Source organism: Labeo rohita, chromosome 18 (genome assembly GCF_022985175.1).
Source record: "Labeo rohita strain BAU-BD-2019 chromosome 18, IGBB_LRoh.1.0, whole genome shotgun sequence".
NCBI lineage: Eukaryota > Metazoa > Chordata > Actinopteri > Cypriniformes > Cyprinidae > Labeo > Labeo rohita.
The window spans coordinates 26,520,774-26,542,885 of record NC_066886.1 but is presented as its reverse complement, the minus strand read 5'-3'; the positions used below and the strand labels follow the sequence as shown (position 1 = coordinate 26,542,885).

The 22,112-nt window shown below is 38.1% G+C and overlaps 1 protein-coding gene across 1 annotated transcript in view; it reads left to right on the top strand.

Moving 5' to 3' along the window:
• Nucleotides 1–22,112, top strand: part of ppp1r37 (protein phosphatase 1, regulatory subunit 37) — a 57,901-nt gene extending 35,789 nt beyond the window's left edge. Inside the window, exons 3-13 of the mRNA XM_051134729.1 lie at nucleotides 2,970–3,015; nucleotides 3,930–4,030; nucleotides 9,261–9,380; nucleotides 9,468–9,618; nucleotides 12,007–12,162; nucleotides 12,277–12,389; nucleotides 14,380–14,521; nucleotides 14,676–14,842; nucleotides 15,447–16,800; nucleotides 20,566–20,667; nucleotides 20,785–22,112. Coding sequence (XP_050990686.1) covers nucleotides 2,970–3,015; nucleotides 3,930–4,030; nucleotides 9,261–9,380; nucleotides 9,468–9,618; nucleotides 12,007–12,162; nucleotides 12,277–12,389; nucleotides 14,380–14,521; nucleotides 14,676–14,842; nucleotides 15,447–16,800; nucleotides 20,566–20,654 — 2,439 coding nt within the window. The 3' untranslated portion in view covers nucleotides 20,655–20,667; nucleotides 20,785–22,112. The remainder of the gene's footprint in view (nucleotides 1–2,969; nucleotides 3,016–3,929; nucleotides 4,031–9,260; nucleotides 9,381–9,467; nucleotides 9,619–12,006; nucleotides 12,163–12,276; nucleotides 12,390–14,379; nucleotides 14,522–14,675; nucleotides 14,843–15,446; nucleotides 16,801–20,565; nucleotides 20,668–20,784) is intronic.

Below are 22,112 nucleotides of genomic sequence, written 5' to 3'. Positions count from 1 at the left end.
TTTGTTTTCACGTTTATGGCATTCTACACGCTCACCGATCTTCTACTGTTTCAGGAATCACAACCGCTATGATTAACAATGAACTGTAGCAATAGACGGAACAAACATCTGATATGCCAATGTCAAAACGGAGCTTTTAAGAGATGCAGAGTACCATAAATTCATAGTAACAAAACTACAGCACTATTTAATGCATTTCTATTTATTATACCATTAATAATTAACTTAATTTGTAGTTCACTAGTAAAGTGTTTAAATTATTAACATCTGTTTATTTATTGACAAAAGGCTTTGTGACTTTCTGCATTTGCTATACTTCATAATTTACAGGGGTGGGGTGCATCTTTGTCACCTTTTTTTTACCCAGTATGAGTTTGAATCCATGTTTAATTTTTCACAAGTGTAGTTTTTTGTGCTCTGCTCATGTAATGTGTTTTTGCGTGATATATACTTAACCTAAAGTTGTACAGAAAGGCATACATCTGTTAAATCCTGCCAAGGTCATGATGGTAAATTTCCACTGGGAGTCCCCAGGGCAGAAAATAGCCAGTCATTACCGTGTGTGTGTGTGTGTGTGTGTGTGTGTGTGTGTGTGTGTGTGTACGTATGTGTTTTTCCACCACCTCAATCTGCGCTTGTGTTCCTCTCTCCTAATTGCTTAGTCACCCTTGGAAAAATGACTTCTCAAACAGGCCTATAAAAGAAATGCGCCGCGAGAGAGAGAGAGAGAGAGAGAGAGAGAGAGAGAGAGCGAGAGCTACTAAGAAGATTAATTTTCCTTGTATATCTATTTACTCTGCAAAGCTTTTATATATGATAATGTTATATATTATGAATATGCAATGGATGTAATGTGAGTCAACCCTCTGCAGTGCAAGTAAATCACTCGCATATATGACTATATGACTAAAACTTCACTCTGGGTGACTAAATGATTAGCTGTTGGCTAATAAATTCTTTGATTTTACTCGCTGGTGTGTGAGTTGGAGTTGGAGGATAAGTTTAGCACAGATATATTTTCTCTCTGACTGAGCGCTTCAGTGCAGCGTACCTGTATTTGACGTACCATAAACACTAGTGTGAAGGCGCACGACTTGCGTTGCTTTGCTGAGAGCACAGTTTCTCACACACATGCAAAGAAAGAGAGAGCGAGAGTCTTGCATACCATGCAGAATTGAAACGCTTGTATTTTTCTGTGAAAATAATGTAGCTCATTTGGAATTCTTCTGTTTTTAAGAACAAGCAGAACTAATGCGCAGATCTCATTGGCTAACGCTCGCCTATCATCGTCCACGTTTTGATTTTAGCAAATCAGTTCGAGCAAACGCTGATTATGTGATGAGAAAAAGAGCGGGAGAAATACTATGCAAGTGTCTCAGAGCCAGCAAAATCTATGAAAATAGTGACACTTTATCTCACAGAGTACGACGCAGCCTGCAGAAGTGACATGTATGGTTGTTGTCACCACTAGAATTACCTACTGTAGCCAAAGCACAATAAACTCATCTAACCCATTCCAAGGCCCATATTTACAAAATATAGACTTCCGGGAATCCATAAAGCATCCAAAATGTTCTGGTGTTGCTAGAGGAGGAGTACAGTGAGATATGCCTGGTACCCACCGTTATGTTCAGTGGTAGTAAAGCTCTTATATAGGGATTTATGAGTACTAAAGGTGTGAGTGAGTTGTACTTTATCAAAGCTGTCATGAATTCACACACCACTCTGTGATGTAATACAAAAACTTGAAACAGAAGATGCTACCCTCCCCTCATTCCCTGCATTGTTGGGCTTTTTTTCAACATGACAATAAAGATATTCATTCTCCCAAGGTGAAAATTCTTCAATGGACATGTATTTCACGCTTAGTCTTAACGCTCTTGAGCTGAGCAAAACTTCCCATTAAATATATATATATCAGTTGCAGTACAACTGAAGTGCATACGCTCAGATCATTAAAGCCTATGACCAATCAGTTCCAAAAAAAACATATATATATATATATATATATATATATATATATATATATATATATATTTAGACTTTAATGATCTGAGCGTATGCACTTCAGTTCTTGAGTGTGGGGAAAAAAAAAAAAGCATTATTTGTGGAGGTTTTTGTCGATGATTGCCAAAACAACTGCATAAGAGGTCCCTAAATTCAGATTAACGAGGCCTGCGACCAGTCAGTTCCAAAAATAAACACAACTAAAAAAGATAGCAGTACAACATTTTAGGGAAGTTACACCCTGTGTGAGTAAGGTCAGTGGGTTTTAGTTCAATATGATAACACTAACTAGTATTTCAAACAAAAAAAAGGGAAAGAAGATCCTCTCTGCGTCAGATGAGAGGAACACAACATGAGGGATAAATAATAAAAGTAAATTTAATACAGCTTCCCTCCTCCCCAGTATGAGTGGACACCACCCACTGTGGATGTAAGTCTCTGATTCGTGAATAAAGATGACCACATTTGGCTTGTGTAACAGCAGAAACACAAGGCTCATTGAAGTCACATTAAAACGCTAAGGGTCAGATGCTGTCTGCATGGCAGCGTTAAATGTCAGGTGCTGACTCTGAATGCTTTGGACTATTTGCTGATCAGAGAACAGGTTTAGGGCAGCTGCCCCCTGGTGTTTCACAGCACAGACATCATAGTGTTTACACAGTCTTCGAACATATGAATTCAGCATTTGTAATGGTGTACTTTCAGCTCTTATTCCATTCGTTTCAGCGTGTAGAGTTACCCTGAGACATGTTTTATCACACACACTGTATTAGTGCATTTATTGATTCTTGTGTCTGTGGGTGTAGATTTACAATTTTGTGAGTTTGGCATTTTTTAAACCACTTGTCATTGCACACACATTTTTAAAGCTAGAGTTATATTTCTAATCTATCTGTCTAGTAATATTCATCTCTTGATAGTAAACTCGCTCTGTCTTGATTTTTTATTTTTTTTTTCCATAGGACTTAAAAGACCTGACACAGCGAAACGAGTGCCTAGAACTCAAAGGTAAGCTGAAAATCCTCCTTATAACAATGTTCAGTGTTTGCACGATCATTGAAAGTTCAGGAAATTGCATATTTTTGTATAGAAATTGTATGGAAATGTAATCAAATAATGAGAAGTCTTGGAAGTATGTATAGCGAATGTGAGTTTTTCTTGCTAGACTCCTTTTTAAAATGTTCCATAAATTGTTTTAAATATTTCAGCCAGCTTTCAAAAAAAGTCCTAAACTCCATTTTTAAAATTAATACTTATTTATTAAGAACACATTAATCAAAAGCAACAAGAAAGCTATTAATAATGTTACAAAAGATTTCTAGCAAATGCCCTACTTTTGAACTTTTGAGCAGCAAATGCCCTACTTTTGAGCAGCAAAACATCATATTAGAATGATTTCTGAAGGATCATGCAACACTGAAGACTGGAGTAATGATGCTGAAAATTCAGCTTTGATCACAGGAATACATTAAATTTTACAAAACATTTGTAATAATATTTTACTTTTTTTTTTTTTTTTTTACCAACCACAAAATTTTGAACAGTTAAGTTGTGGATATGTCATGGAAATGCATTGAGAACCATTTCATTCACTCTTATGCACACACACCCACACGCAGGTTCTCCATTGAGTTCAACCTGTTGAGACTGGTTTGTGTCCTTGTTCCGTTTGTGTAGTTAATGGGTGTGTGTCTGTAGACAAGCTGATCTCACCATCAGATGATTCAAGTTTGCTGTAAATAACAAAGTAACAGAAAAATCATCGCTGTGTTTGACTTTGATCTGTGTTTTTACCACATAAAAGAATATAAAGAGCCGTATCAGTGCAAAAGTTGAATGTAGTATCTCTTTTCCTCTCTCCTGTTTTTTTTTTTGTAATATCTCTTTCTTTGTCTTTTTCTTCCTATGTGTTTTCCTCATAGGAGAGAAGCTGGACTATAAATCATGTGAATCTCTGGAGGAGATCTTTAAGAGGGTGCAGTTTAAAGTGGTGGATCTGGAACAGACAAACTTAGACGAGGATGTGAGTGATGCTCTTTTTTTACCCCATTGAGTTTCTCATTTCCTGAGCAGCTTTATAACCGCAGGGTCATTCTTATTCTTTCTCTTTCCGCCTGTAAAACTGTCTGATCTTCTGTTACGGCAAGTGTCGCGCTCTGATTTCATTTAGTGCCGTTCAATGAAAACGCTCGTCAGCCCTATATTAGTATCTGATCAGTGGCTAAATTTATTTGAGGCGTGTGTTTCTGTGTGTGAAATACAAGTTTGCTGTTCTGATACGGTTTGTGTTTGCCCAACGTAAACACAGATATCAGGAGCTCTGGAGACATTAATTCAGCCTGTTTCTAATAGGTAACTTAAGGTCGCTCCTGGCCTCTGCTTACTGAGCTTGACTTAACGCAATAATTTTGCCATCATCAAGTCGTAAGTTGGGTGGATCTCAGCATCTTTCTTTTAAACACAAACACACTCACTCCTTAACCCCACAACTTAAGGGAGTGTCATGGAAAACTGGATTTTTTCTTTTTTTTTTGAAATAAAAGATGTACTATGTACACATTCTAGCCATCACTTATTTTGTGTATTTATTTAGGAATTTTTTTTCACTTACTTAAATTTATTTTAATGTAAATTCTTTTTTTTTTTTTTTTTTTTTTTTTTATTTAATTATATTGTATTGCCCATAACTGCTGGTCTATAATTGGTTTCTCCTGCCCAATTCCATCTGTTTTTTTAAGTGTTGTTGGATGTTTGTCTGGTCGTGGTAAGTTTTTGTCCCCCACTGCACTTCTTTAAACTCTGTGCTTTAATTAGCATGTTTGTTGTTTTTATGTGTCTTTGTACTATTTGCTGTCCCCCGGCTGCTCCTAATCTTCTTTACCTTTAAACTCTGTTTATGAGCTGCTCTCTACTTGTTGTTTTGTTGGCTCTTCCAGAAATGTTGAGGCTGTCACACCTCCTTAGTGAGAACTCTCACATGCAGACATTGTGTTTATAGGTGGTGTGTGTGTGTGTGTTTGTGAGTGAGTGAGTGTTCAGGGTGGAGCTCAACACCATGCACTGCTCGTCAGCAGAGCTCAGACCAATTTAACACCACTGTGTTTCACTTCTGTCCGCACAGAACAGTGCAAATGTGCAGCAAGAAATATGAGTGATAAACTTTTTTTTTAGTTCTTTCTTCTATCTACATACTGTGGACATCAGTGGGAACCAGAAACCATTCAGTTACCCACATTCTTCAGAATTTATTTTTGATTTTTTTTTGGTTGGTGCCTTGTGGGTAGCACGCCAACATATAGCTTCTGTGCTATATATTTTTTAATTATAAAATAATGAAGAATAATATTTTTTTGGTAAAAAAATAATAATAATAATAATAAAAAAACATTTACAATGCTGCTTGAAAGTTTGTGAATCCTTTAGAATTTTCTATATTTATGCAAAAATATGACCAAAAAGTTCATCAGATTTTCACACAAGTTTTGAAAATTGACAGATAGATAATATATACTTTGTCATTTATTATGAAAAATTATCCAGCGTTAAATATTTGTGAGTTGTAGAAGTATGTGAATCTCTAGGATTAGCAGTTAATTTGAAGGTGAAATTAGAGTCTGTCTGTTCAGAAGTGTTTTCGGTCAATAGGATGACAATTAGGTGTCAGTTTATGCCCTGTTTTATTTAAAGAACAGAGATCTATTAAGTCTACTAAGTCTGATCATGTTTGTAAAAGTGAATCATGGCACAAAGTAGATCTCTGAGGACCTCAGAAAAAGAGTTGTTGTTGCTCATCAGGCTGGAAAAGGTTACAAAGCCATCTCTAAAGAGTTTGGACTTCACAAATCCACAGTCAGACAGATTGTGTACAAATGGAGGAAATTCTAGACCACAGCCACCCTCCCCAGAAGTGGTCGACCAACAAAGATCGCTCCAAAGCAAGGTGTATAATAGTTTCCGAGGTTGCAAAGAACCTTAGGATAACTTCTAAGCAGCTAAAGGCCTTTCTCACACTGGTTAATGTTGAAGTTCATGAGTCCATCATCAGGAGAACTAAGAACAACCATGGTGTGCATGGCAGGGTTGCAAGGAGAAAGCCACAACTCTCCAAAAAACACTGCTGCCTGTCTGTAGTTTGATAAAGATCATGTGGACAACTCAGAAGGCTATTGGAGAAATGTTTTGTGGACGGATGAGACCAAAATATAATTTTTGGTTTAAATAAAAAGTGTTATGTTTGGGGAAAGAAAAACACTGCATTCCAGCATAAGAAGAACCTTATCCCATCTGTGAAACGTGGTGGTGGTAGTATCATGGTTTGGGCCTGTTTTGCTGCATCTGGGCCAGGATGACTTGCCATCATTGATGGAACAATAAATCCTTAATTATACAAGCAAATTCTAAATGGAAATGTCAGGACATCTGTCCATGAACTAAAATCTAAAGAGAAAGTGGAGCAAGACAACAACCCCAAGCGCACAAGTCATTCTACCAAAAAAATGGTTAAACAAGAACAAAGGTAATGTTTTGGAATGACCGAGTCAAAGTCTGGACCTTAATCCAATTAAAATGTTGTGGAAGGATTTGAAGCAAACAATTCTTAGGAGGAAACTCACCAACATCACAGGGTTCAAGTGTTTCTGTACTAAAGAATGGGCTACAATTCATACAAATCATTGTGCAGGACTGATCAGCAGTTACAAAAAACGTTACTAGGGCTGTGCAAATAATCGCATGCGATTATGATGCGCATCTCTTCAGTAATGCCGGTTCCGTGATTAGTCGTAAATTTCCATCACGTGCAGTCAGACGCATTCATTATGGAGCGGCACTCACTACAAAGAGCCGAAATTCACTGACAAGCTGCGCAATATCGCGTTCATTATCGCCTGCGATAATGAATGCGATATTGCGCGGCTTGTCAGTGAATTTCGGCTCTTTCGGCTCTTTGTGCCGCTCCATAATGAATGCGTCTGACTGCACGTGATGGAAATTTACGACTAATCAGGGAACCGGCATTACTGAAGAGATGCGCATCATAATCGCATGCAATTATTTGCACAGCCCTAAACGTTACCTGCAGTTATTGCTTCAAAAAGGGTCACAACAGATGCTGAAAGCAAAGATTCACATACTTTTGCACTTCGCAAATATATAACACTGGATCATTTTTCTCAATAACTAAATGACATATATTTTTGTCTTGTTTGATTGGATTCTCTTTGTGAACTTTAAGGACTTGTGTGAAAATCTGATGATGTTTTGCGTTGTATTTATACAGAAATATAGAAATTCTAAAGGGTTCACAAACGTATGCACTGTATGTTACTGAAGTTTGTTAATTTGTAATTGATTATTGTTAGGAGTTGCTGTTTTTCATGTAAAATATAAAATATTTTAGTGGGGTTTTATTGCTAAACATAATCGGTGATCTTACAAGAGTAAATAAAGAATGGTTGTGTACAACATTTTCTTTACTCTTTAAAACTCTCAATAAAGAGTAATATTTTGCTGTGTACTGTGTTTACTGTTTACTTAATATTGCGGCTGTTCCATAAGCGCCACCTGCTGTCCGAGAGTGGATTTGCGTTTTTAGAATACTTTCACAAAGCTAAAGTCAGACCATTTTGTTTTCCTTAAATCCTGAATTATGCAGTTAAATAAAAAACCTCATGCTACATGTATGTAGCATTTTTTTTTGGAATGTTTTTTTTTTAAAAAGTGGATGCCTCTCATTTCAAATGCCTATAAATATTTTAAGGCCATTTCAGCCTAAACATCTTGTTCCTGTGGTCTTTCATTCTTTCTTGTCTCTTGCTTTAAAAAAAAAAACAAAAAAAAAAACATTCAGCATCAGAATTGGTCCATTTGTTTAAAAAAAAAAAATCTGAATTTGCCAAGATTAATAATGATCTGTGCATCTCTAGTTTTTGTACTTAGTCTATACGGGTTTCCTCAAACAGTCATAACTTTGACCAGTCCAACTGGACTGATTCTGATTGTAGTAGTGGGCCGCTAGTTCTGATTGCTGTTTTTTTTGTCTCAATCCAGCCCTGCATGTAAAGCAAATATATTTTAAAAACATGCTGTGCAGAGCATGTCCCGGAGTGTTCTCACCTTTTTTACCTTTTTTGCAGTCCTTTTTCTGTCCCACCACTGGCATTGGATGTGCATGTTCTCTCTCCCTCTCTCTCGCTCTCTTTCTCTCTTTAGGATGTTTTGTCTTGGCTTGTCTGGGGTCACTATGTGACTCATGCTGCTTAGAGGATAGTGTAAATCTCTAGATGCTAGAAACAAAACCATGTTTTCTCTTGAGAGACGTATATATACATAGGCATGTGCACATGTGTGCACATGTATAGGCATGCAATGTAATTCTCAGCACTTGCAACATCATATGGCACAGTCAAAAGGCTTTGTCCAGGTTGAAATTAAAAACCCACAACTAATCATCCACACACATTTATATGTGACCCTGGACCACAAAACCAGTCTTAAGTCGCTGGGGTATATTTGTAGCAATAGCCAAAATACATTATATGGATCAAAATTATTGATTTTTGTTTTATGCCAAGAATCATTAGGAAATTAAGTAAAGATCATGTTCCATTAAGATATTTTGTAAATTTCCTACTGTAAATCTATCAAAACTTCATTTTTGATTAGTAATATGCTTTGCTAAAACTTCATTTGGACAACTTTAAAGGTGATTTTCTCAATATTTAGATTTTTTTGCACAATCAGATTCCATATATTCAAATAGTTGTATCTTGGCCGAATATTTTCCTATCATAACAAACCATACGTCAATGGAAAGCATATTAATTCAGCTTTCAGATGATGTATTAATCTCAATTTTGAAAAATTGACCCTTATGACTGGTTTTGTGGTCCAGGGTCACATATAGAAATATTACCATATAGTAAAACTACAATTGGACATGTTACCTTGAAAAATTTTTTATTTATATTATAATGAATTATATATATATATATATATATATATATATATATATATATATATATATATATATATATATATATATATATATATATGTATGCGAATGCGCGTGTGTGTGTGTTTTCCTTATCAGTTTCTGAACAGGTGCAGGAAGTTGTTGTCATAGTAACTCAGGTTGTCACATGTTTGTGTTTGCATCTCTTTCGTAATCTCCTTCTCCAGAATAAACACAAAACAGACTGCTGTTCACTAAAATGCTGTAGAGAATAAAGAGCGTGTCTCTTTCTGCCTCTCAGGGAGCATCAGCTTTGTTCGATATGATTGAGTACTATGAATCTGCCACTCATCTCAACATCTCCAGCAACAAGCACATCGGCACACGCGGCTGGCAGGCCGCCGCTCACATGATGAGGAAGGTGAGGCTTTAGTTACACTCATTTCATGCATTTATGAAGTGTTGATTTCCTCATCTTAACACTCCTCAATTGCCTGTGTTCATCCAGACAAGCTCTCTGCAGTACCTGGATGCGCGTAACACCCCGCTGCTGGACCATTCGGCTCCATTCGTGGCCAGAGCTCTGCGGATCAGCGGGAGCCTGACCGTCCTGCACCTGGAGAACGCTGGCATCTCAGGACGACCGCTGATGCTGCTGGGTAATGAATGGAAAAAACAGTGGAAATCAGAAACATGGTGGACATTAAACTCAATAAACCTACTGTATCATATTTGTTATGCAGATTTCTAAGTGCTTTAAATGATCAACATAATCAAAACTCTGGTAAAAACTTTTGGTAAAACACATGCCTTTAGTATAATTGTACAAACGTCCATCTTCAACTTGTGCTTTGTGTTTATTTTTTTTTATTTTTTGCTATGATTTTTATACTTTTAAAGTAAGAGTAACTTATATTGTTCATGTTGTTTGTAGTAATTCAATATGAACACTGTACTGAAGCAACTTTGTTTATCCATGCGTTTTTTTGTTTTTTTTTTGAAAACCATATTAATTTGGTGTATTTGTTTGAAAATCGTATTTGCATGCATCCAGCTTTGATGGCTCATGTTGTCTGATGTATTGAGAGTATGGAGGTTCAGAGTATGAGAGTATGGAAGTATGAATTTGATTCAGAGATGCAAATACACTGACCAAAATTATAAATGCAACACTTTTTGCCCCCATTTTTCATGAGCTGAACTCAAAGATCTAAGACTTTTTCTATGTACATAAAAGGCCTATTTCTCTCAAATATTGTTCACAAATCTGTCTAAATCTGTGTTAGTGAGCCCTTCTTCTTTGCCAAGATAATCCATCCACCTCACAGGTGTTGCATATCAAGATGCTGATTAGACAGCATGATTATTGCACAGGTGTGCCTTAGGCTGGCCACAATAAAAGGCCACTCTAAAATGTGCAGTTTTATCACACAGCACAATGCCACAGATGTTGCAAGGGAGCATGCAGTTGGCATGCTGACTGCAGGAATGTCCACCACAGCTGTTGCCCTTGAATTGAATGTTCATTTCTCTACCATAAGCCGTCTCCAAAGGCATTTCAGAGAATTTGGCAGTACATCCAGCCAGTCTCACAGACCACGTGTAACCGCACCAGCCCAGGACCTCCACATCCAGCATCTTCACCTCCAAGATCGTCTGAGACCAGCCACCCGGACAGCTGCTGCAACAATCAGTTTGCATAACCAAAGAATTTCTGCACAAACTGTCAGAAACCATCTCAGGGAAGCTCATTTGCATGCTCGTCATCCTCATTGGGGTCTTGACCTGACTGCAGGTCGTCGTCGTAACCGACTTAAGTGGGCAGATGCTCACATTCGATGGCGTCTGGCACTTTGGTGTTCTCTTCGCGGATGAATCCCTGTTTTCACTGTACAGGGCAGATGGCAAACATCGTGTATAGCGTTGTGTGGGTGAGCGGTTTGCCGATGTCAGCGTTGTGGATGGAGTGGCCCATGGTGGCGGTGGGGTTATGGTATGGGCAGGCATATGTTATGGACAAGGAACACAGGTTCATTTTATGGATGCCATTTTGAATGCACAGAGATACTGTGACAAGATCCTGAGGCCCATTGTTGTGCCATTCATCCACGACCATCACCTCATGTTGCAGCATGATAATGCACGGCCCCATGTTGCAAGGATCTATACACAATTCCTGGAAGCTGAAAACATCCCAGTTCTTGCATGGCCAGCATACTCACTGGACATGTCACCCATTGAGCATGTTTGGGATGCTCTGGATCGGCATGTTCCAGTTCCTGCCAATATCCAGCAACTTCGCACAGCCATTGAAGAGCAGTGGACCAACATTCCACAAGCCACAATCAACATCCTGATCAACTCTATGCAAAGGAGATGTGTTGCACTCCATGAGGCAAATGGTGGTCACACCAGATACTGAAAATACAGTAAAACTGCACATTTTAGAGTGGCCTTTTATTGTGGCCAGCCTAAGGCACACCTGTGCAATAATCATGCTGTCTAATCAGCATCTTGATATGCCACACCTGTGAGGTGGATGGATTATCAAAAGGGAAGTGCTCATTAACACAGATTTAAACAGATTTGTGAACAATATTTGAGAGAAATAGGCCTTTTGTGTACATAGAAGAAGTCTTAGATCTTTGAGTTCAGCTCATGAAAAATGGGGGCAAAAACAAAAGTGTTGCGTTTAGAATTTTGGTCAGTGTATATAGAATTTTGTGCAGGTGCTAATATTTAAATGGACAAGAAGTGATGAAACTCTGATGCTTAAGTAAATCAATAAGATCTTTATAACAGTGTAACTGTTTATGACTAATTATATAAATTATGTAAATATTGGTTGTCTCCCAATAATGTCTTAGTAAGATGATATTTTAATGCTTAGTTTTATGACCAAAACAATGCAATGCAATACAATAATGATCATTTAGAGACCTTAAAAATGCATTTATCAATTACAGTGTAGACTTTGGTAAACATTTTCACAAAATGAAATGTGAATGAAGCAATTAAAAGGCAACTTGTGTCATATGTGTGTTCAGCTACAGCACTGAAGATGAATATGAACCTCAGAGAGCTGTATTTGGCTGAAAACAAATTGAACGGCCTGCAGGATTCGGCTCAGTTGGGGAATCTGCTGAAGTTCAACTACAACATCCAGATTCTGGACCTCAGAAACAATCACATACTGGACTCAGGTCTAACATCTTCCCCTCTCCCTATCGCCGTGTCTTGCTTTATTGTTCTGCTACTTTAGTAATGTTTGAACTTGTCGTTCAACCAGTTGTATTTGCTTTTGCTCATTTCCTCAGGGTTGGCGTATATATGTGAGGGTCTGAAAGAACAGAGGAAGGGTTTGGTCACACTTGTGCTCTGGAACAACCAGCTCACACACAATGGCATGGGATACCTGGCCGCCGCTTTGGTAAATGCACACTCACAATGATGTCACAAAAGTTTCCATGAGCAAATTCCCATTTTTAGAGCTAAATTAAACCAAGAGCAACAAACTAAAAATAAGTGAATATCCAACGGATTTTGTCCCTAAACTATTCACACCAACAATTAAACACAATTTTGTTAACAAGTGTGTAAACCTCAAATAAATAGGGGTTACACTGCATTTTAAGGTGTTTTTGTTAGTGCAATTATATGATTAAGCACTATATAATATTAATTAACTGTATTAGGGTTAGGATTAGGGTTTGTTTTAGGGTTAGTTACACAGAATTACGCATAATGTACTGGTATTACCAAAATAAGTACATGTTACAAGGGAAATGTAAAATAAAATATTACAAAAACACTATTGTGTACTACATATGTAGAATTGCTTAAATGCTAGAAAATAAACTGATCATTTAGTAAGACAAAAATAGTAATGTTGTGTTAACTGTATGTTGTATTGATGTTGTAATCAGTTAATTGATGATGAATTAACTATTTAGAAATCTAATTCATAACAGGGCAGTTTCTAACAAACGTTTTTAAGAAAAGGCTAATCTGATGATTATTTGGACGATTAACCAGCTATTCTGGTTATTTTTCCAAATTGTCCATTTACAAAAAAATGTTGACACAGAAAATGAAAAGTTCATTTGCAAAAACCGATAAGTCCATTTTTTTAATAACTTTCAAAAATCATGTTTTTTCATGAAGCATTCCAATTAATCTCAATTAAACTGCAGTTGGGTTATTTTGATATAAAGTAAAAATAACTAATAAATACAGCTAACTAACATAATAAAAACATGATAACATAAAACAAAACATGATTTTTGAAAATGAACAGTTATCTGTTTTTGCAGATAAACTCAAAAAGTTTTTTTCTTTTTTTTGGATAATGTTGATTAATCCTTTCAGTCCTAGTTTAGTAATGGTTTCTTGCAATTGCAATGTTTTTACTGTTTTATTAGAACTGTAGTAAATGGTGCTGCAAGTTATATACCTACAATATCAGCATTCCAAGGACAGAACAAAATGTAATGTTTGGTCCATATTAACCATTATTTTGACTTGATATCTTTTTTGTGAAAATTCACACTTGGATAGGTGTTTAAACTCAAAATGAAACGGAATAGTCTTAGTTTCTTATATTTTTATATATATAGATGTATATATTTATAAAACCCATCACAACTGTTTTGAAGATTGATAATAATCAGAAATGTTTCTTGAGCAGCAAATCAGCATGTTGATTTAGCAATGATTTCTGAAGGATCATGTGATACTGAAGTAATGATATAGAAGTAACAGGAGTAATGATGCTGAAAATTTAGCTTTACCATCACAGAAATGAATTACTTTTAGCAATATACTCATAACAACAGCTATTTTAAATGATATTACTATTTTTACTGTATTTATGATTAAATAAATGCAGCCTTGAGACGTCTTTCAAATGACCGTAGTGAATGATGGTGTACATACAAAACAAAAGCCCATTATTCTTCCTTTTTAAATGACCCATAATACTGCACATCCACCCCAAGCACACTAGAATGAGATGAAGATGAGAGCATGTTCCCATTCAGTCAGATGGTCATTATGGAGATTGAAAGATTGCTGCGTGTGTCTGCCAGCTGCTGACCATGCACCGCTCGTGTTTACGTGTATCCTGTCGTCTTTTTGTTAATTAAGGACAAAACACAGACACACACACACATTTGCACAGCCTTGTGTGTAATACACTGCAGTCTGTGCAGGTCTTCAGAACAGGCTATGTGGTTTTACAGCACTATCTGAGTGTGTATTCACACACTTCACAGCAAAAGACTATTAGATCCTTTTGCAGAATAACATTCATGGTGAAGTTCTTGCCTTTTGAAGGTGTTTACACTGCATAGTTAATCCTCTTTTATTTTTTTCCTCCTCTACTTGTACTAATCCATCTCTTTTGCTCTCTCTTGCTGTAGCCATTCACTCAAAGCTTGGAAACACTGAACCTTGGACATAACGCAGTGGGGAACGAAGGAGTGCACAAACTCAAAGACGGACTCATAGCAAACCGGTCCATCCTCAGACTGGGTCTGGCCTCCACCAAACTCTCCTGTGAAGGTGAGATCTGTTACTAATATATATATATATATATATATATATATATATATAAACAATGATTTTTTTTCTTCAAATGCAGAATGTTGAATTTTGGAGCGTGGCTTTTTGAGCGTGTGAGTGTGTATATGATTGGTGTGTTTTTTTCATATGGTAGGAGCGGTCGCTATTGCAGAATTCATTGCAGAGAGTCCAAGGCTCCTACGGCTGGATATGCGGGAGAATGAAATCAAGACCGGAGGCCTCATGGCTCTTTCCCTCGCCTTTAAAGTCAACACATCTCTGCTTCGACTCGACCTGGACCGAGAGCCCAAGAAAGAGACGGTGAGTGTTGGTTAAATGGGAAGGGACAAAGATTTATCTTACAGGAGTAGTTCAGCTCACTTCCAGAACAAAAATTTACAGATAATGTACTTACCTACTTGTCATCCAAGAAAATTTTTGTTCTGGTGAAAAAACTGTGGAAGTTATACATATACTTCCATTCGAAAGTTTGGGGTCAGTAGAATTTTTTTATAGAAAGTAAAATAGAAATGTTTCTTGAGAAGCAGATCAGCATATTAGAATGATTTCTGAAGAATCATGCGACTTGAGTAATGGCTGCTGAAAATTCAGCTTGGATTACTGAAATAAAATTACATTTTAAAATATATTCACATAAAAAAAAAAATGTAATTGTAATATTATTTTATGCTGTTTTTACCGAATACTAAATCAAATAAATGCAGACTTGGTGAGCAGAAGAGACTTCTTTCAAAAGCATTTAAAAATCTTACAGACCCCAGATTTTTAACCGGTACTGTGTATAGATGTACAAATGTATTTTTTCATTAACTACACTTAATTATAAGCCACAGTGTTCAGCAAATGCATCTGTGTCATTGACCTTTTCATTGCATAACTGCACTGCATCTGTTTTGTCTCACAGGTGAAGAGTTTCATTGAGACACAGCGCGCCCTGTTGGCAGACATTCAGAATGGCTGCAAGAGGAACTTCATCCTGGCCAAAGAGAAGGAAGAGACGGAACAGAAGATGAGGCAGTCGGCTTCAATGGCCGAAATCGCCACGGAGGATCAAACGCAGGAGGATGAAGATGTGTCTGTTGAAAAAAGCGAGGAAGAAAAGACCACCAGTCAGGGAGATGTAACCGATGAGGGCAGTGTGTCTGAGACCAAAGAGGTCAACGATCAAAAACCGACACTACAAGACGATTCTGATTCAGATACTGAGGATGAGGATGTAGCGGAGGAGTCGAATGCTTCTGCGAAAACCACATCTCCCATACCGATTCCTGCAATAAACACCTCTAAGGCCGTGCCCTCGACGCCTCCTCCACCAGAATCTCCAGCGGGAATCAAAGTGACCGAAGCCAGTGCTGTCCCCGGAGCCCCGCCATCTCCTGGCCGCTGCTTTTCGGTCTCTAGTCCCGGCAGAGGACACAAAATCTTTATGGTAACGCGTGTGGAAAGCCCTCCGGAGCAGCAACAAACGACTGCATTTGCAAAAGTCTTCAGCGAGAGGGCAACAAAGAGCCAAACATCTGCAGCACCTACACAAACTGATATAAGAGCACCTTTAGATGCATTTTCAAAACTGCCTGAGCAGAAATCAACAGCGCCTGAGCTCAGCACGTCAACATCACATGCAGGAAAAACACCAGCGCCTGAACCGCTCAACACATCAACGCCTTCACTTGCGGATAAGCAGGAGAACGTGAAGGAGTCTCAAACATCGCGATCAGAAAGCACACAGGATCCTGCTACGCCATTTGAAAGCCAAAAGGACTCTGTCCATCAGACTCACATAGAGCAGCAGTTGACTGTAAATACAAAGACAGAAATGTTGCAAGAGACACAAAATGTAAGCAAGAAGGACGAGAAGGACTCTGAGCAGAAACAAGAATCGAATCCCATCCAAACAGAGCCATCTGTTTCAGTACAATCCCAGGATGAGACACTAAACCCAGAAGCTGAACTAAGTCCAGAACAACTGCAGGACGTTCAGCCAGGTAGTAATGGAGAGCAACAAGAGCAGTCCAGTGATCAGCAACAGGCTGCGCAGATGCAGCCCTCACCGGAGGTCACAAGAGGTCACGAACCTCTCGATGAGAAAGTCTGCAGTGCTCAAGCGGGATCGCCTGACGAGAGCTGCACTGAAGAAGCCGAAGGTCATCCTGCTTTGTGTACGGGAGCAGTGCTACCCAATGGGCTGAAGCCAGAATTTGCCTTTCACCTGCTCGAGCCTGAGGGACCCAAACCAGCCAGCTGCATTATGGAGCATGGTGAGTTACACTGGATCAACTCATATTCCACTGCATAATTCCATTATATTAAAGCACGTAAATGATATTTATGTGATTCATACAAATTCTGAAGTGACTAGATGAAATAATAAAATATTCCCAGACAATATTACACACACAAAACATGTTGTGCCATGTTGTGACATGAATGCCTTACTAGTGATGCACTAATGTTTGGCAACCGAAATTATTCGGCGAACATAACAATAAATTATACAGAACAATGACGTGATGCTATCAAATAAAGGCGCACACTAACGTAGCAAACTAAAAGGGGCACCCTAATGCAGCAAACAGTCAAAATTGTATTAGTGAACAAAAACTTTGCTAATATCACCAATCAGCTCTTAAAGTACCTGTTGATAAAAAGACACATACTTTGAGCACACCCTAAATGACAAATTATCTGGATGAAATTTTGCATACATTACTAACTTCTAGTGGAGAAACAAATGAGGGGGTGAGAGGTTATAATTTCCAAAAAAAAAACCAAAAAACCCTATAAAGGTCACCATAGTGCACGTGCTTCAGATGTGTGCGCTCAGAGAAAACCCCATATCAGACGTTTAAGCTAATATGGCTTTAAAACACATGATTTCAGCACAATCGACATGATGATCAAAACCAAACAGATGTTTTTTGACAGAATATATGAGGAATGAGTTGTAAAGGCACAGCCCTATTCTGGAAAAGGGGTGGGGAGCAGCAGCTCATTTGCATTTAAAGAGACATGCACGAAAACGGTGTGTTTCTGCTTCTGCTCAGAATAAGCATTTTTAAAATGATACAACAGGGCTTGAAACTGCAACTGTTTTGGTCACATATGCTCCTGGAATTTAATCTGCACAACCTCAAAATATATTTGGGATCATTTGCCAGTAGTTGTTGTGGTGCAACTTTTCATTTCTTTACATAACTTTTGCTAAGTACTACACAGTATATGACTGCTGTGAGCTGATACAGTGTGCCGTTCTATCCACCATTAGCTTACATAACCATTTAAACTTCATCTTTACATTCTAAGATTTAATTCAGATTTTAGATATTAGCCGTCAATCACTCAGATTGTGCTCCGTTGGAACTCGGAACCGGCCGGTTTTTGCTCCAAATGTTTTCTTTCAACCAATATATATTTGCACTGCATTGCAATTTGGGGTGTGCGATATGAACATTGTTGATTCTTGACGATTAAAATATCCCTACGATCTGCTATTATTGAAGAAATAAAGTAATCCTATCGTGCTTCAGTGTACATTCTATCAGTGCAGTTCTGGCGCCTCCGTCTCACACAACATACATTCACACCAAATGTTTACTCAGCAGCAGAATTCCACTCACTAAACACTGCACTTATTTGCAATCACACAAGTACATTATTTGCGTGTGCTTTAAACCTTGCAACTTAAACATTTCATTCGCGTGCTGTTCTGACATGTGCTTACATTTGAAGCGTGCGCACTCAAAAAAAAAAAAATAAATAAAAAGCCCGTCAAACAGCGCCTGATTACTGGAGTAAGTTATCTTTCATGTGTGGTTTGGCCCAGGTGTTTTATGTAGCATAATTTCACACAGTTAAAGTCTGTCAGACCATTCTGTTTTTGCTTCAGATATTGAAATGTAATCTAATTTAAATCAGAAATGGCTCATGCATGCAGCATCTTTGTGTGGATTAAGTTTAAAAATGCAGTGGTTGCCTCTAATTTAAATGGCTACAGACAGTTTGACCTGTAATAGAGAAAATAAACATTTTGTTCATGTACTCATATTTTCATTCTTTCTTGTCCCTTTCTTAAGGCAATAATTAATTATTAAAATAGCCCATTTGTTTGTAAAGAATCGGCCATGAAAAATCAAGATAAGTGCATTACTAAAAATAAGTGTGTGGTAAAGAATTCAGGATCAGGTTCGACTGGTGAAGCTATTAATCATCAGGATGCTGCTGGGCGTTCCTCTCAATTGCCAGTTGTGGTGCTTCTTAATATTCATTGGGTGCTCCTAACTTTTTGAATGTGGGAGCACCAGTGCTACCAAGTAAAAAAGTTAATTTCGAGCCCTGTACAATAAATAATTTGTGGGGTATTTTAAGCTGAAACTTTACAGACATACAGGGGACTCCTGAAACGTATATTACATCTTATAAAAGGGGGCATAATAGGTCTCTTTTACATTTTTATGTTGGTTTGAACAGGCATTTGTAGTATTTGTTTGTTTCATCTTCTGTTTGTTTCATTCATTACATCCAACTCGTACTCTAAGCTCACACCTGTGGTAAAATATTAATGTTTTTGCATCATTTAGTCATATTGGTCTGAGCTGTGAATAGGTCTTTATGAATTTAGTGAAAGTACAAAGATAATATGTCCTCTTAAAGGAACACTCCACTTTTTTTGAAAATAGGCTCATTTTTCAACTCCCCTAGAGTTAAACAATTGAGTTTTATTGTTTTCGAATCCATTCAGCTGATCTCCGGGTCTGGCGGTAGCACTTTTAGCATAGCTTAGCATAGATCATTGAATCTGATTAGACAATTAGCATCTCACTCAAAAATGATCAAAGAGTTTCAGTGTTTTTCCTATTTAAAACTTGACTCTTCTGTAGTTACATCGTGTACTAAGACTGACGGAAAATGAAAATTTGCAATTTTCTAGGCTGATATGGCTAGGAACTATACTCTCATTCCGGCATAATAATCAAGGAACTTTGTTGCCGTACCATGGGTGCAGCAGGCACAATGATATTACGCAGCGCCTGAAAATAGGCTAACTTCCGTCAACATTACAGAAGAGTCAAGTTTTATATAGGAAAAATATCGAAACTCTTTGGTCATTTTTGAGCAAGACATTAAAGGCGTCATCCGATGGCCATTTTCCACAAGTTGATATGATTCTTAAGGGTCTTAATGAAAAGTCTGTAATATACTTTGGTTAAAAATTCGTAATGGTTGTGTAAAACAACACCCTTTTTACCTTGCCAAAATCAGCTCTGCAAAAATCATCTCATTCTGGTCGAGGCTGCTTTAAATGCAAATGAGCTCTGCTTGCCCCGCCCCTCTCTTCTCTCTGTGGAGAGACAAGTCTGTTTACTTTAGCCACGTTTAGCCACTAAACTTGCTAACTAGCACATTATTAGGAAAGGCGATCACAAATATTCATAAAAAAACCCTTATACTCACTTCTGCTGTAAGTGATGCTGGATCATAAAGGATTTGTGCGAACATAGACGAATATATATGTAGATCGGGAGGCGCATTCCCTTCACAAACAAACGTAATCCACTGCATCTTCAGCGGCTCAGATGTCGGGAGTAAATGACGACCACTATGTTCATTATTACATCCAGCAACACAAAACGGCACAACGACAGGCATCTGGAATGGCTCGATTTGAAAAAGGGGATGTTATTTTTACTGATTAATTAAAAACCACTGCATGGATTTGTATCATTATAGGGTAGATTTGTACATCTACCAACACACATTAATGTTCAAACAACATGTAAAAGTAAACTTAGCATCCGATGACCCCTTTAACGGTCTAATCGGATTCAATGATCAATGCTTAGCTATGCTAAAAGTGCTACCGCCAGACCCGGAGATTGTCTGAATGGATTCGAAAATGGTAAAACTCAACTGTTGAATTCTAGGGGAGTTGGAAAATGAGCCTATTTTCAAAAAAAAAGTGGAGTGTTCCTTTAATAGTGATTTTGAGCATGCAGAGAATGATTTGATGTTTCTGTGTGTGCTAGTGAGCGTGACAGCAGAGCTGAGCTGCGGGCAGGATTTAGAGGAGCTTCTCCTCGATGCCAGTCTGGACACCAGCAGAGATGCACCGTAATGCTGTAACCAAGGTAATGCAAGGAAATTCCCATGTTTATGAAGGAATTCCTGGAATAAAAACTTACCGATGTGCTTTTAAAATACGTCTAGTCTGTTAAGTTAACTCATCTTTTTTTTACTCTTCTCAGGATCCACACATGCAGAGAGAATCAGAAGGGGCCGGTTTGTTCTCGCCACATGGCATTCGCCCTTACTCCTCTTCCGTCTTTCTTGTCTCTCTTCCACAAATTTTCCAAACGTTGCATCAACAATACAGAGAACTCACCTTCCCTCAAATCTTCAGCCTTTACTGAAATTAGCAAAATCTCATTTGTGATTCAAACACAGTTGCCGTAAAGTTATTCAGTATGTTTGGCACAGTTACCAAAGACGCACATGCAGAGAAACACACACAGAATCTCGCTAAAACCAGCGACCTTCCTCTGTTCCTAGCCGTTACACTGTTGACCGTGGTGCATCGCTGCTCACCGCCGCCCACTGGTGGACTAGAGGTCATAATGCAGTACAAAGACTGACCAGCTGGAACATGCACAGACATTTCATAGGTTTTGGCTTTCAGATCTCGATCAGAAGACGGACGTTGTTTCGCAAGTGCGAGTCTACGTGTGCGTTTGTCATTATTAGTGTCTCATTAACGCAAAAAAAGACTGAGATCTGCTTTCTGTTCATTCCTGCTGCTCAGGAATAGGTCAAAACACCCACTTCTGATCTCTGATCTCACCAGGTTCCCTTCATCAACCAGCACTTCTGAAAGCATTTTAAACATGCGTGATATGTGAAGCAATCGGCTGGATCGTTTAGCGAGTCATTTGAATGATTCGGACATCTCCGTTCTCGGCGAATGAATGAGTACAATGTTCACTCTCTCTCACTGTCTCAAACACACATTAGCTCATTCTGTCTTCCACTGGTTAAACCCTCTGTGTCACCATACGTACCCGTTTGAAGACAGGACAAGACACATTTGCCTTTAAACCTTTTTTCAGCTCTTTGTTCTGGCTGCTTGGCTGAATCAGTTTGTATTTATTTTAAACAACCCGAGTCTGTTGTGTGATTTATTTTTTTTTTTTATTTTCTTCTCCTCCTCGTGTTCCCCATCTTTTTTTTAAGCTGTTGTTGTGGGATTTCCCCTCTTTGGTGTATATTTTCAGATTCTATAAAGAGCAAATATTAAGTTTAAAGTTTTCCTATTTTGATTGGTGGGGGTTTGGGAAAGGGGCGGGGCTTGCTGATTGATTTATATAAATAGGGCTGGAGCTCTGGGAGAGTATATTATGTAAATCGAGCGTGTTTTGGGGTGTGAAGGCCGCTATGAGGCAGTTGGAGTGCCAGACACAAGACTTCATGAAGAAAACACTACGCTTGTGTGAAGCTACTGCCGCTGGAGACACTAGAGACTACACTTTACCTCGAGAGAAGTCACCATCGTCAGAAGAACGTGTGATTTTGGGACAAA